Source organism: Labrus bergylta, chromosome 22 (genome assembly GCF_963930695.1).
Source record: "Labrus bergylta chromosome 22, fLabBer1.1, whole genome shotgun sequence".
In the NCBI taxonomy this organism is placed as follows: Eukaryota; Metazoa; Chordata; class Actinopteri; order Labriformes; family Labridae; genus Labrus; species Labrus bergylta.
The window spans coordinates 3,139,295-3,151,715 of record NC_089216.1 but is presented as its reverse complement, the minus strand read 5'-3'; the positions used below and the strand labels follow the sequence as shown (position 1 = coordinate 3,151,715).

General features: G+C 40.4%; 1 protein-coding gene across 1 annotated transcript in view; it reads right to left on the bottom strand.

Moving 5' to 3' along the window:
• The window catches only part of col4a5 (collagen, type IV, alpha 5 (Alport syndrome)), a 45,132-nt gene that overhangs the window by 13,272 nt on the left and 19,439 nt on the right, over window positions 1-12,421 (bottom strand). Inside the window, exons 2-24 of the mRNA XM_065950307.1 lie at window positions 9,983-10,039; window positions 9,428-9,517; window positions 8,953-8,997; window positions 8,677-8,721; window positions 8,518-8,580; window positions 8,248-8,301; window positions 8,107-8,133; window positions 6,806-6,886; window positions 6,304-6,366; window positions 6,146-6,181; window positions 5,665-5,706; window positions 5,470-5,562; window positions 4,800-4,853; window positions 4,628-4,684; window positions 3,548-3,592; window positions 3,384-3,437; window positions 3,236-3,277; window positions 2,986-3,079; window positions 2,316-2,603; window positions 2,048-2,137; window positions 1,259-1,329; window positions 754-945; window positions 289-457 (exon numbers count right to left, since the gene is read on the bottom strand). Coding sequence (XP_065806379.1) covers window positions 289-457; window positions 754-945; window positions 1,259-1,329; window positions 2,048-2,137; window positions 2,316-2,603; window positions 2,986-3,079; window positions 3,236-3,277; window positions 3,384-3,437; window positions 3,548-3,592; window positions 4,628-4,684; window positions 4,800-4,853; window positions 5,470-5,562; window positions 5,665-5,706; window positions 6,146-6,181; window positions 6,304-6,366; window positions 6,806-6,886; window positions 8,107-8,133; window positions 8,248-8,301; window positions 8,518-8,580; window positions 8,677-8,721; window positions 8,953-8,997; window positions 9,428-9,517; window positions 9,983-10,039 — 1,852 coding nt within the window. The remainder of the gene's footprint in view (window positions 1-288; window positions 458-753; window positions 946-1,258; window positions 1,330-2,047; window positions 2,138-2,315; window positions 2,604-2,985; window positions 3,080-3,235; window positions 3,278-3,383; window positions 3,438-3,547; window positions 3,593-4,627; window positions 4,685-4,799; window positions 4,854-5,469; window positions 5,563-5,664; window positions 5,707-6,145; window positions 6,182-6,303; window positions 6,367-6,805; window positions 6,887-8,106; window positions 8,134-8,247; window positions 8,302-8,517; window positions 8,581-8,676; window positions 8,722-8,952; window positions 8,998-9,427; window positions 9,518-9,982; window positions 10,040-12,421) is intronic.

Sequence of the window (12,421 nt, the reverse complement as noted above, 5' to 3'; positions counted from 1 at the left end):
CAGAAAGGAAAGACAACATGTCCTATATTTCAGCAGACCATTCCTAACATAGTTTACTCTAAATAGAACCATGATATACTGAATGAATATCATGCTGTATTTAAGGAGAATTTAAACTTGGGATTGAGACCATAAACTAATTCAAAGAGTGTTTACAGACGTAATAAATCAAGTTTGAAGTATACAATTTTCTTATAGACTTCTACATACTCAAACTTGCTTGTGGAGGAAAGCTGAAACACCTTTTTTAAAGATCATATCAAAATAAATGATTAAAGATTGTCTTACCTGGTGCGCCAGAACCTCCAGGTCTTCCTGGGACTCCTGGGATACCTTTCTCTCCTGAAGGGCCCTGAGGTCCAAAACCAGGGGACCCTGGAGGTCCCCTGTCTCCTGGATTACCTGGGGTACCTGGCTCACCGGGGAGCCCTCGTTCTCCTTTCACCAGCAGGGAACCCTGTCCAACACATTATGTATGAAATGGATCATAAATGGATACATAAGTCATAAACCACCAAGTACGGAGCAACAATATTTAGAGCTCCTCCTGCTGACTTGAAGCATAACAGATCATCAACCCTGCATCCTTCAACGTAAACAGATGGATATGGGTTTAACTTTAAGGTTAAGATAGACATCAAACTGATTTTTGTCAAACCCGGTTTTGTAGAGATAGTTCATTATTATCATACTGATAATATCAAACACGTTGTCCACATTAAATGACTGAGAAACTACAAGAAATACACTTACAGAAGCTCCTTTGGGTCCCGGCGCTCCAGGCTGTCCATCACGACCAGGTCGACCATCCAGTCCAGGCAGACCAGGTGGTCCAGGGAAGCCGCTGTCACCCTTCTCCCCCCTCACACCACTCACTGTGACTGCATCACCTGGATCTCCTTTCTCTCCAGTGAATCCTGGAGAACCCTGAGGACCGGACGGACCCTGGTATTAAAAAAAAGGGAAAAAGGAAATCTAGCTGTTAGAATATAAATATTCAAGACACTAAGGTAAATCATGTGACAGTTTGAGGCAGTCTGTGGCTCGGTGGTTGACTCGGATTAGTTAAACACTATACATTGCTGCCTCTGCCATCAGTGGTTGAATGTGACAAGCAGTTTCAAAAGACTAGAAAAGCCATATACAAGCTCAAGTCCATTTAGCATTAACTAATCATAATATTACATTTTTTTTAATTTAATAGTTAGAGTCTCTTTCAAGACAATGCATTGGTCAAAGAAGTGTAAAAAGTACTCACAGGGGGTCCAACAGAACCTGGTGTTCCTGGAAATCCTCGGTCTCCTTTAACACCTGTGGCACCAGGCCCTCCTAATATAGGCAAGGAAAAAAATGACTAATACAGCCATAATGATTCAGTAATGTGCTGTATCCTAAAGATTTACATTGCCTCTATGAGACAGCAAAGCATAAACTATTTTAGACAACTACGTACTTCCAAAGATTTCCAAATACAGTTTGTTCTTAAAGGCTTAATATGCAACATTCTGGGGAGCTGAGGGATGAAGGAGGTGTGTCCGAAAAGAGCATTTGTTTTGGTGTGAAAATCTGCTCTGAAGGTTGCAGAGTAAGCCTTTAATTATACATAAAAAATACCACCATTTGTGCATAATGTGCTTACAAGCCTTGCTTATTTCGTCTATACAGAAAACAAAACAAAAAAACCCCAACAAAGAAGCACCTGTTCAGCTTGTTTTTCACCTAAATGAGCAGGACCTCGCACCGTTCTTGAATAATTCTTAAGGTCCTAAAATGTTTTGACATTTTGATAGTTATAAGGTTAACAATTGTTACTTATTAGCAATTTATTTGATGTCCATCAATTGTGTCATTTCATTCTTTTTCTTATGGTTCAATTTAATTTCTAGCCAGGAGACTTGGCGAATTCAGGGTCATGCTAACAGTCCCAACTCAACACTATTGAGAAATATAATAATTTCCTCACAGCTCTCTCCTCATAATCCATCTTGAATACATACTACCACAAAAAGAAGGTGGACATTTTTTCTTTAACTTCAAGTGGCTTTACCAGGGAAACCGGGCTGTCCTGCAGGTCCTGGGGGTCCTGGAATGGCACTGGTACCACCAAAGCAGTTCACACAGGTGTCGCCCTTGTCACCTGAAACAACAGATAACTCGGGTCACTTTTTGCTTTGTGTTGGTAACATTTTAGCTACTAATCTTTAAAAAAAAAAACTTGCAAAATATATGCTTTTTATTTGATCTTTTGTTCATTTCTTCTTTGCCAAATTTAGGTTTATGGCTCAGATATTTTGGGAGTACCAAGCATCTCTCACCTTTCTGTCCTGTCTCTCCGGGGTAACCTCTCTCTCCCTGCAGACCAGGACGCCCAGGCTCTCCAGAGACACAGTTTTGTAGCGTTGTGGAATAGCCCGGAGGTCCAGGAAGTCCTGGTTGACCCTGAGAACCAGGACCTCCTGAACGACCTGGAGGTCCTGGCAGTGACAGACCTGGAGGGCCCAAGTCTCCCTTCTGACCTCTCTCTCCGGGGAAGCCTGGAGATCCTGGCTGACCACCTCCACCAATAGCTGGAAGTCCTGGAGCTCCTGGAGGCCCTGATAGACCTGTAGAAGATAGGTGAGGAGACAGGAGGGAAACATTTAAATTAAAAACAGTATGAATGCCATTAAAGATGTTCAGCTAAATTTCACACATTTCAAAGAAAAACAGCTAACTCTCTGCTTGGTAGTATTAAAGCAGGTAATATACAATAATTGCTTTTTTTTTCTGTCAATGACCTTATTAATGGATGTTGTACATTATTCAAATCTGGACCTGGATAATATCAAATTTTAATCCTTATTTAATCCAGCGGGATTTAGCAAAGCTAATTTTCGTCTCCTTAGCTACTTTTCTAACAATGGCAGTGTGTTACAATATGTGGTTCTTTAGCTAGCAATAGCTACGAAAGTAGTTCAATATTCTGTTTGTGTGTGTGGGTATTACCTGCTGGTCCTCTGTCTCCTTTGAGTCCGGGTGATCCGGGGAATCCAGGCTCACCTTTGGGACCGACTCGACCTCCTGTCTGTCCACCAATCACCTGATGGCAGAATGAGTAATTCACTCAGTTTAAATGCTCATATTTTATGATGTTTTTATAAACAATCTTCGTATGTATGATGTGGGATGCTCGATAGCTTTCAAATGATCATCAGATAAAACTGTTTAAAAAAAAGAAGAAAAGCAGAATACACACCAGTCCAGGTGGGCCCGGGTATCCTTGATCACCTTTAAATCCCTAAAAAGGTAAAGAAAAGGGTCAGTTTATCATTTTTACAAAACATCACAATGTAAATTATAAAATACATTTTTAAAAATAAATCAATAATCTGTAGAAAACTCACTCTCTCTCCGTCCCTGCCTGGAGGACCTGGAAGGCCTGACTCTCCTTTGATTCCCTAATAGTCCAAATAAAACAATTAGAAGTCCAGAAATGTAAACAAGAAATTCTCAGTATTGGTATAAATGTTGAAGGATCTTTCAAATTTGTTGACATGGGAGAACTCACAGGGAATCCTGAGGAACCAGGGTCGCCATCTTTGCCTGGTTTGCCCTTCAGAGAGAAGAAATCAGGGATCATGCTTTTTCCAGAAAGAAATGTATGATCTGTTTATCAAGCACAAACTTCGATAAAAGTATCAAATATGTTTGTGGTCTTGTGTATTTCTATCTATGTGAGGACAAAATTAATTTTAGATGTTACAGGAAGGATTGGGTCTCTCTAGTCGGCTGTATCTCACTGCTTGTTTCCAATAATTCAGTTTGTTTTTTGGAGTCTTTAAAGGAAGAATGTGCGACATTTAAAAAAATAAATAAAGCAGAAATCAAGTACATCCTCTGTTAATGTCTCTCTGAGTCATAACTGTCTACAATGAGTGAAAATCGTGTGTCCCACGGGCTGTGTTATTGTCAGAGCCGTCTTAACATGGACGGGACGGCTGGCTGACTCCTCCCCTTATTTTGTCAACGACTAGAGAAAAGATGAAGAACATAGCATTAGCATGCTAACACAACAATGCAGACCACAGGCAATTTTAGCTCAAGCCAAGGACAAATTTGTCCACCGCTTGCACTTGACTCCTTTGTGCGAATGCGAGTGGAGGGGGGTTGGAGGTGTGTCATTGGAGGAAAGCGGAGGCTTCAGTATGGTGGAGGTCTGGCCAATCAGCAGATTGTTTTAGTTTCATGCTACTGAGTAAGAGCAACCTCTATTGGGTCAAAAAGTCACACGTTCTTCCTCTAACGCAAAATATAGTCCAAATTGAGAAACCAGCAGGCAGTTTTAGACATTTGTCTTTAAAGGAAACTGACTTCTTTGCACTCTTGCAAAATAGAACTCATTAGCGACTCTAAAACATTTGCACAGATTAATTTAATCTGTGGGACAAAAAATCATCCCGAATCCAAATGTTGGAAAAAGGCTTCCAGGATCTTTTGATGACTCAATGAGAACTTTAAAGCAAAACGCAGGCCTTCAGATTTAACTTCAACCATGGTATATGGTTCGACATGAAGGTTTGAGGTTTGTTTTCGGGCGACATTTTTACATGTTAACCTATGTAACTTTTTGTTTTTGAGCAGTACTTACTCGTTTGCCTGCTTCTCCTGGTTCTCCCTTGTCTCCTTTCTGGCCACCTGAGGGACCCTAAAATGACAACAGAAAAACATCAACAATGTGGCTCTAATGTTCAGATTTGCAGATTTGTTGCAGGGAGATAAATTAAGAGTCAAGGTGAGGTAAGGTAGGAATAGACACTTACAGGGGGTCCTGGAAAGCCAGGATCACCTGGAGAACCTGGAATACCTGGGTCACCCTGCAGAGAAAAGAGGCAAAACAGACATTTTAGAGTAATTATGAACAATTGTCAGCTCTATAAGGTTATTTTTACACATAACAAATTCTTCTCATATTATCAGACATTGTCAAATAATGCTTTATGTGAACATCATGCCATAGCTGCGTAAAGTAACCCTAAAAAGAGACTTCTTGAGTGTGGAAGAGTTTGTGAATGATCTGAGTTGCAGAAATGTTCTGCTGCCATCAAGTGGCTGGAGTGAGAGTTGCAGCCTGCACCTTTTAAAAAAAAAAAAAAACCCTCAGGATCTTTTTCATATGTCGGAAAAAATGGCTAAAAGGACCAATATGTAACTCTGACACCTAGCATTTGAAATGGGTACTGCAGTCCAAATTCAAAACATTAGAGAGAGCTGTCCCCCCCCCCCCCTCCTCCCAAGAGTCTATGCTCACACAGGTTGCCATGTCGTGGGCACTGCAGCTTCAGTGTTTAGCCATCTCTGCATCAGTCTGTACACCTTTCTGTGTTCTAACCTCTCTCCAATTTTTTCAAAAGCATTTCCACTATCTCCTTAAAAAAAAGTCATGAACTGCAGAACCAAATACTTGTTGTGTTGTATTTCACGTGGTATTACCTTGTCTCCTCTCTGAATCACAGCCTCAGGTGGTCTCTTCTGCTCTCCCACCTGCCCGGGAGGACCAGGAGGTCCTGCCAAACCTGGGTCACCCTGCGTTCATACACAGACACAAAGAAGAGGGGATTAAGGATCCGAGCTTGTTTTTTGGTTGTGGATGACTGCAATCAAAGTGTTTGAATAAAGAGCAAAGACCTTCTCTCCTTTGGGTCCTTGGAAGTTCAATCCCATGTTTCCCTGTTGGAGAAGGAGTAAAACATCTTGAACTCAAGCTTTAAGATTTAGACGGTTTAAAATCAGCATGATGATAAAGACAAGCAGTGGAGATTCTAGAGTCTGTTGGGTCCCTAGGCAAATATCAACTGGGGGGCCCTCCAGCCAGCGTTCATCGCCATTATGTCTGCCATTGTCCTGACACTTTCCCCCTGTTCCTCTTTATTCCTCGTTCCTTTTTCTCTCCTACAGACTGATAATCACTCTTCATTTTAATTTGATGACTTTCATTGACAAACTCTGGAGGTTTCCTACTGTCATTGCAAAATTTGCACATTTTGGGTCACTGCTTTGGTTTAAGTTTGTGAGCCCTCAGGGGCCCCCTTACTGGTCTGGGGCCTGTTGATAAACAGTGCCTCTGAAGACAACATCAGTTTGTAAACTCATCAGTGTTTGAACTCACCTTTGGTCCAGGGAGACCAGGAGGACCTTGACGACCCTGAAAGACAACATCAGGAGACAATGTTGTTCAATTTTAATGGTTCACTTCATACAATAAATAATACAAATTAAATACTACATGTTCACACTGACGATATTTTTGCAGCAGTTTAATTATACCTCATAGCCTCTGGGTCCTGGTGGGCCGAGTGGGCCTTGTAAACCGGGGGGTCCAGAGGGGCCCTGTGACACACACACACACAGGAGATGATACACACACATGCAGATTCTCTGAAACCCTTCTTCAAATATTTCACCTTTTTTGAAAGTTTCTTTCCAGAGATAATGTATCTAGATTTCATTATAGTCATGTTAGCTTTTACACTTTACAGGTATACATTTTTTCAGCAGCAGAGAGAACTCCCATGATTCTCTGCCAGCCTTAGTGTCATCTTTTGTTATTGTAGTATTGAATGAGAGCCCCCTGGTGGCAGAATCTACTTATTGCATCTTTAAAAAACAGTTTCTTGTTAATTCAGAGTGATGATCATCAATTGGACGTGATCTGATGTTTACGATGTCAAACTTTGGTATCATTGGAAAAACTTTTAAGATCTCTACTCAAAGTTAAAGTTAAGTCTGAGTGAGCTTGAAGGTTAAAACACATAGAAGAAGAACTCACAGGAACTCCTGGTAACCCGGGAAGTCCGACTCCTCCTTGCTCTCCAAAACGGTTGGTGGAGATCACATCACCAGGGTCTCCCTTTAAAAAAACAAAACACACAAACAAACAGATGAAACTGTTAGACATGAATTGTGCAGGGGGTATATTTCAATTCAATTCAATTCCAAGGAGCTTTTTTTTGTCTGGGAAAAAAAGATTTAGAGTTAGAACTGTGCAGGATTACAGTTCAATAAAAAATTATATATAGATTGAAAATGTAACTTTACTCTTAAAAATACATATGCATACAGATGTCTTAGGATCAAATAGAAAAATATTTTGAGTGTATTTACAGCTCTATAGTCAGTTTGTATTTAGAGTTATAACCTGAGATAATTATTGCAGATGGTGGTGGGCATATAAAGAAAAGCATTTTTTCTGATGTTATGTCATGTCTTCATTTGTAAAGCTGAATGGTGTTTTTCTGGAGACTGTGAATAAGAAACAGCACCATCTTGTGGCAAAAAAAAAGAAAACTCAGCTTTACGTCTTAGAGGAAAGAGCCTGAAGCTTTGAGGTAAATATAAAAAATTTGTATTTTATCTTTTTCATCTATTTTTTTGGGCTTACTTTTACGACTGCTTAAGAGTGTTTTCAGCGACACCAACAGAATCACATTCACATGATTTTAACTGCTGTAAAGTATTGTTTTACCCTCAGACTGTATATAAATATGGACGTAGACTCAGTGACGTCAACCATTGGTTACTGATTTGGCGTTTTGAAGCCTATGGGCGGTGGTTGCCATATTGGAACTGCTGTTTTAAACTAACTTTTGGTCAACATAGTAACAGGCAAAGACATTGAGCTGGTGGGGCATTAAGCCTCCTGACAAACAGCTACAACATGCCCGCACTTCAGTCGGATCAGCCAAGGCCCTTTACCCTTCATAACATCAAACAGATGAGTATTTTTTAAAATCACCTCCCGTAAAGTGTGAGCCAATCAAGAAATAAGCTGTACCAATTTTGATTCTTCAACTAGGCTGTAAACATGATTATTTCTGCTGTTAAAAACGGGCATCTTTGAACAGGTGTGTATGTGACTAACAGGGCTTTTGGAGCCAGCCTCTAATGGACACTCCAGGAACTGCAGTTTTTTGTACTTCCACATTGAGATTGCTGCTTGGTTTTACCTTGGTATTAAGTTTACTATAACAAACTTTATTTCCAGATTTATTTACAATGTATCAAAAAGAATTATAAAATGTCTTCTGTACACTAAACAGTAGCGTATAGATACAGGATGCTGACACCTACCTTCGGTCCTGGCAGACCAGGTGGACCCTACGAAGAAGAAGAAGAAGAAGAAGAAGAAGACAAAGAAAAATGTTGAAGAAGAATATTATTTTTAATTTAATTTTAAGATATCTGACTTCTTCTTTGTGGGTGTAAACTCACAGACAGTCCCTGAGCTCCAGGGATTCCTCCACTTCCAGGGTAACCCCTTTCACCCTGCACAAAAGAAGAACGACTTTAAAAGAACTGCCCTCAAAAAAAAAAAAACTGGTAAGTGGACCTTAGGTGAGATTTGTTTTTTGTTTTTTTTAATCACAGGCCAACGAAGGTTTATTTAATGACACATTAGAAGCTTTACAGTTTGAGAAATAAAATCACTCCAAATCTCAAATGTCTGAGTCAAAAGAAGACTGAATGTCGGGAACAAGTTACCTTCGTCCCGTTACAGCCTGGCACTCCTCTTGGGCCCGGTGGTCCATCTTGTCCTTGGAGTCCCTGTGAAACAGGAAACAAACAGGAAGTTACATCACACATTGCTACCTTGCTCTCTGCAAAGCGGTGTAAGATTTGAGAAAAATGGGGGAAACTCACTGGAAGTCCTGGAGTTCCTGGAAATCCTGGCAATCCAGACGGCCCCTGACGGAGGGAACGTGTAAAGAAATTGGTTAAAGATAGCATCAAAAATAAGATTCAGCTATGAGGTTCTTCTTCAGTTATTGTTTTTGGAGTTAATGAGGACATCTGCTGGCCAGAGGAGGGAATTACAACCACCTATCCGTCAGTGTAGAAATAACATAGGAAAAGTTCACTTTGGTGTTTGGAGATGCTGCAGTTTGCAAGGAATAAGAAGAAGAGGGATGAACTCACTCTTATTCCTTTTGGACCATGCAGTCCTTGAGGTCCATCGCTACCCTGAGAGAAAGAAAAAGACACACGGATATTAAAACAAGAAGAGAGGACAGAGAAGTTTATTGATTCTACCCCTGGCAGAAAGAATATTAAACACTTTTGAACTCCAAGTTTGCACCAAAACACTTCTTAAACTCTCTGATTCAGGATTCTGTTGACTTTGTTCTGTATCTTCTTTTAAAAGGGGAAATGTGTCTCCTTTGCCACAACACATGGTGAAGTTCCTCTTCCTTCATCTCTTCCAAAAAAGTTTGCAGATATTTCAATTTCAAAAGCTAGGTGGGTTCATTTCAAAAGCCCTCAGGGTTTGGCACATTTTGTATGTATCTGTTTTTTATTTGATGTTGTTTATCTGCACAAAGTGAAGAACTAAAGAACTGAACTTCAAGTAAAGAACTTCATATATATTAGAAATGTTGCCTCAGTAACCCACCTTCTCTCCTCTGGGTCCGATTGGTCCCTCAGGTCCGGGGAATCCTGGGACTCCTGGCTGTCCTGTGAGCCCTGGGAAACCCTGTTCACCCTGCAGAGAGTAACACGGATTAACAAAGTTTAATAATTGGATTACTTCTACACTTTTTGTTTTCTATATAATTATATTTTCTTAACCTACATACTTGCATGTATGTATCCCTAATTAGACTGACACAATTAAAGCAACAGTATGAAAGATTTGGTTGGGTGCGCTAGGTAAACAGATGATTGGGCCGCAATGTACTTCTAACCATTTACACTTACTCCTGTGGAAGTGTAAAAAAATATATATATACATATTGTTAGTATAAGTATACTATAAGTATAATATATAATAAGTTCTTTAAAAAAATATCATGATAGTTTGTTATATTCCATCTGAAGGTCACATTTACATAAAATCCTGTATTTGTTGCTTTCTGAGTGCACACATGATTCTGTGGTCTTGTGCCGTGTTTGCTTGGATGTGCGTTGAATCCATCTGTTTATCCATGTGTATTAATTTTTTTCTCACCTTGGTTCCTTTTTGTCCACTGCAGTCACATTTGGATCCCGCACAGCCGTGGCAAGCCTGTTTTGGACGACAGGAAGAAAGAGAGATGAGGATTTTTTGTTGATCAAAAAGGTTTTATGAACTTGACTTGTGATGGCAGCGTGGCAAAAAAACATATAAATCATAGACGTTAAACACAGAAAAATCACTGTCCATCTACTGCTAAAGCAGAAATGAAACAAATCAAGATGTTTTTTCCTCTGAATATAAAAGAAAAATTGTTGAAAGGTTAGAATTGGACACAAACTTTGACAAAATGTTTCTGTGCAGTCAATTTTGTCAGGATTTTACTCAAATATTTTCCACATTTATCAGTGAAATTGTGTCTATTCAAGACATATTCCTTGCCAAAATCAGACCAGCGCCACTAGAGGGCGCTGCATCATTAAGATAAAGCACTACAGCAGATAACAGGCATTTCTTCCCACAGAGGATGAGAGAGAGGTCTGTGGATTTTTTTTCCCACTGCAGGTTTGTTTAACGTCGAAAGACTGGCTACAAGGTCAGCAAGGACCGAAGAAAAGTACTTAACAAGCTTTTTATCTGAAATAAAACATTCATGTTAATGTTTCTCAGCAGGAAACACTGACATGAGCAGGGAGAGGAGGGCGAGGGATGGCACGATGGGAGTGTCAGGCCGCTGATTAACTTTTCCCAGGGTTGTTGACACAGCGGATGCCAGATGGGCATCGATTGCACGCATGCCGGGCAGCCAGGTTGTGAGAAAGACAGAGAGAGAGGACAAGTCAGCATTCTTCTGTGTCTGCAAAAACCTTTGTGTCCATGTTTGGCCCGATCATTTTTTATGGTTTTACAGAGAGAAGGACTTTGACTTTTAGAAAATGGTGAAAAGTATCAGGATGGAATCTTTTTTTTGATGTAATGAAACTGTCTACAACCAGAAGATATCCACTTGTAGCCTCTGTTTGTACACACACATATACTGTATATATATATATAGAGAGAGAGAGAGAGATGTGCGTCACATTCCTCTGTGTGCATGTGTGTGTGTGTGTGTGTGTGTGTGTGCAGGATGACAGCCCGTTGAATCCTCTCTCACCACACTGATCTCAGCTCTGATAGAGTCACAGCGCCGTCCCAAAGCGGCAGGCTTATCCGCTCTACCGCGGGGCTCAAAAGCGAGGCATAGTTCAAAGCCTGGGTCGAGGGTTCGATTCCCGCCAAAAACATGTCATAGAAATCAGGAGCTCTGGGATTTGGAGACACGCAGGAGTGCCGCCTGTTTGCAGTAAACACAAAACGTGTGCAAACTATTATCAGGACTGCAGGGTGGAGGGGTTTCCAACACACACACACACACACACACACACACACACACATACATGTCTAAATTCATTTGCACATGGGTAGTCAAGTGTGTATGTGTGTGTGCATGTGTGTGTGTGTGTGTGTGAAGGTGTTTTTACAAGCCCTGAATCTCCAGATTAGCCTCTGGTCTGCTTCAGCTCAATGCAGTCTGCTCTCCCACGCCCCGGCTCGCAGCCCCCACACTCTGCTCTCCTCCATCTTTCTTTTTCTTTCTCTCTCTCCATCCATTTGCCGTCCTGTAATCCCTCTTTGACATATATTTATCCCAAAACAAAAAAGTGTAATAAGGCTAGTGAGGCCCAATAAGGCTTATTATATCAAGAGATTTGTGCTTAAGCCATTGACTCGCTCTTTAACACATTAACACCTGTGAAGCTCTTACAGCTCTTTCAGAATCAAACTAAATCAAACAAGTTACACACTCGATCTCTTCTCTATGTTGAGCTGCGTTCTTGTCCTCCAATTTACTACACTCACAACCTTCACAATAGTTAAAAAAGTGCTCAGATATGAACAGTAAAAACATGTTTAATACGAAGAGCCACTTCATTTCATTTCCTGAATTGTGTCATTTGTTTGACAATAACTTGTCTTTTAATTATCACTGAAAGATCATTTATTTTTTTGACAAATAAGGGCTGTCAAATAAAGTCAATTTGTGAAATATAGGCTATAAATTACATATTTTTCCCCTCTTGCGGCCTCCCCTGCTCTTTCTTATGGCCCATTTTTGGGGTCTCAACCCCCAGCTCGGGAAACCATTGCCATAACATATTTTAAAATCGGATTATTCACTGGACCCTCTCCAAAACGAGATGATTCACAACAATACATTATGATGATAACTCAACCAGTCAGCTCGCCATCTGTGGGTCATTGATTTCAATTACGGTAAACAGCGTTATTACAGCATGTTACCGTAACTACCACCTATCAGGTCCTGATTGTTGCTGAAATGGTAGAACCAATATCCTTGTGACAATTTATCCGTTATATAACATAATAAATCAGTTTTTTGGCAGTGATAATGTTCCACAGTGTTTAACATTCGGCTGGTTATGAGGAATCTCT